Here is a 2,066-nt window from a genome sequence, read left to right as displayed (position 1 = left end):
ATCATGAAACGTGACATCGTTCGATTCGACACAAGTGATTATCCGACTAATAACGTGTACTGTATGTCACGCGTCAACAAAAAGATTCCAACACTAATAAAGGATGAGAATAACGGAATGATAATGACTGAATTTGTCGGACTTAGAGCAAAAATGTATGCATTAAAGGTAGATGGAAAGAAAGACACGAAAAAGGCCAAAAATGTAAAGAGTAGCGTCGTAGCAAGAACATTAACGTTTGACGATTACAAACAATGTTTGAATGATGAAATCGAAAAGATTTGTCGACAGTCGTGTATACGATCAAAGTTACACGAAGTATACACTGTGTCCGAATCGAAACTTGCTCTAAGTCCGTACGACGATAAGCTGTATATGGTACCCAATTCATCCGAAACGTTACCATGGGGACATTACAAAATACCACAAGAAAACCGTGTAATATAGATTATATGTATATTGTCATTTAATATTAAGTGTAATAATAATTATGTATATATGGTGTATATAAATATAACTTCTGTATATAGTGTATTTACAACACATTAGTTTTATCTATCTAAAAGTTGTATGACTTGTCTAATCCTAGCCACTTTACATAAACCTTATCGCCTTTCTTGCGTAATACTTTTTCCACAAGATAAACGTCTGGATGTGCAACGGGATGCAGTTCGTATTCGTAGAATCCTCCAGCAACAAATTGCCCGCGTGAATTCTCAAGCAGATACGTCACAGGATAGGTCGTTTGTATTTTACTGATTTTAAATACTTCGGTCGTCCAATTTGGCGTATATCTTTTATTGAATACTGTTTTAAATTTGCTCACGCGCACCGGATCACTAACTTTGAATCGTGCTGGCCCTGCGATCTTGACATTGCTGTACACTGTGATTAAGAGCTTATCGGCGATTGCTGGGGTAACATTGATAAGTCGCATGCCAATAGTTCGATGTTTTCTCGCGTTGTACTCCATAAAAAGACGCGGTAATATGTCAATCTATTTGTAGGTTCCGTTAAGTGTAAATTGTTTCCACATGTCGTTCTTCAACGTACGGTTGAATCGTTCGACAATTAAAGCCTTCATACCAGAATATGTGGAATAATCATTAATGTTATGCTTCTTCATCAGTGTTTGTACATCTATATTACAGAATTTCTTTCCACGGTCAGTTTGCAAATTGTTTGGACATCGTTTGTTATTCCGAAATATTCCTGCAAAACTTTTGGCGACTTCGCATCCATTTTTACTCTTAAGCGGTATGGCCCACGCGTACTTGCTCAGCACATTGATAACCGTAAGTATGTAGTGTTAGCCTCTGTTGAAGCGCGAATACGGACGCATCTCTACCACATCCGCTTGCCAGAGATCATCGTACCCGCGTACGATAACGCGTTTACGGGGAAAATTTCTTCTTGTCGGAGCATGCAATTTTTCTACGAGACGTTGTTTTTCGATTGTAGCACAATTTGTCGCCATAGATGTCTTACTACATGTTTATTCTCCGGCGTGTCAGTCGTTTTATTTTGGTTTGATAGATATTGAAGTGTACGCTGAATGTGTTTTATAGCGTCGCGCAACGCTTGGACATCCTGCTGCAATGCGATAAGTTTTTTCTCACGTGTCTCTTGCCATTCATTCACACTCGTGACACACATATCTACATATCGTTTGTTGGCGGCGTCAGTGTCGGTATCAGATTGCGCTATGTGTAGTATCTTACGCGACCTTGCATTGTAGCCGGAACCGACAAAGCAGAGAGCGATATTACTCACGTAATTTCGCAGTATTGCTTCTCTCTCATAATAATACATTGACGCTCCATGTGTTCCGAGCGATATCCCAAATTTGTTGATTGGGATGATGACGCGCACACGACTGACTCTAACGCCGACGCGCTATTTAATTTATAATGAATCCCGCTTCGCGGAGTTCCTCGATGATTGACAAGATTTCGTTGTCGTGAGCATTATTGCCCGCTTGATGGGAAGCGTCTAGCAACCGCAGACGGTCGACGAGTTTATTGAGATCGTCCCAGTGCGCGTACTCGATCTTACGATCGCTTAGC

General features: G+C 40.4%; 1 protein-coding gene across 1 annotated transcript; it reads right to left on the bottom strand.

The window, feature by feature from the left end:
- Positions 1-559: 559 nt before the first annotated feature.
- On the bottom strand, positions 560-937 carry LOC109861862. The gene has a single exon (XM_020441703.1). It carries the CDS (start codon positions 935-937, stop codon positions 560-562), a length of 378 nt encoding a protein of 125 aa, XP_020297292.1.
- Between the last annotated feature and the right edge of the window lie 1,129 nt (positions 938-2,066).

This window comes from Pseudomyrmex gracilis, unplaced genomic scaffold (assembly GCF_002006095.1).
Source record: "Pseudomyrmex gracilis isolate BER0280 unplaced genomic scaffold, ASM200609v1 scaffold_1098, whole genome shotgun sequence".
NCBI lineage: Eukaryota > Metazoa > Arthropoda > Insecta > Hymenoptera > Formicidae > Pseudomyrmex > Pseudomyrmex gracilis.
The sequence above is the reverse complement of the archived record's forward strand: the minus strand, read 5'-3'. Positions and strand labels throughout refer to the sequence as shown.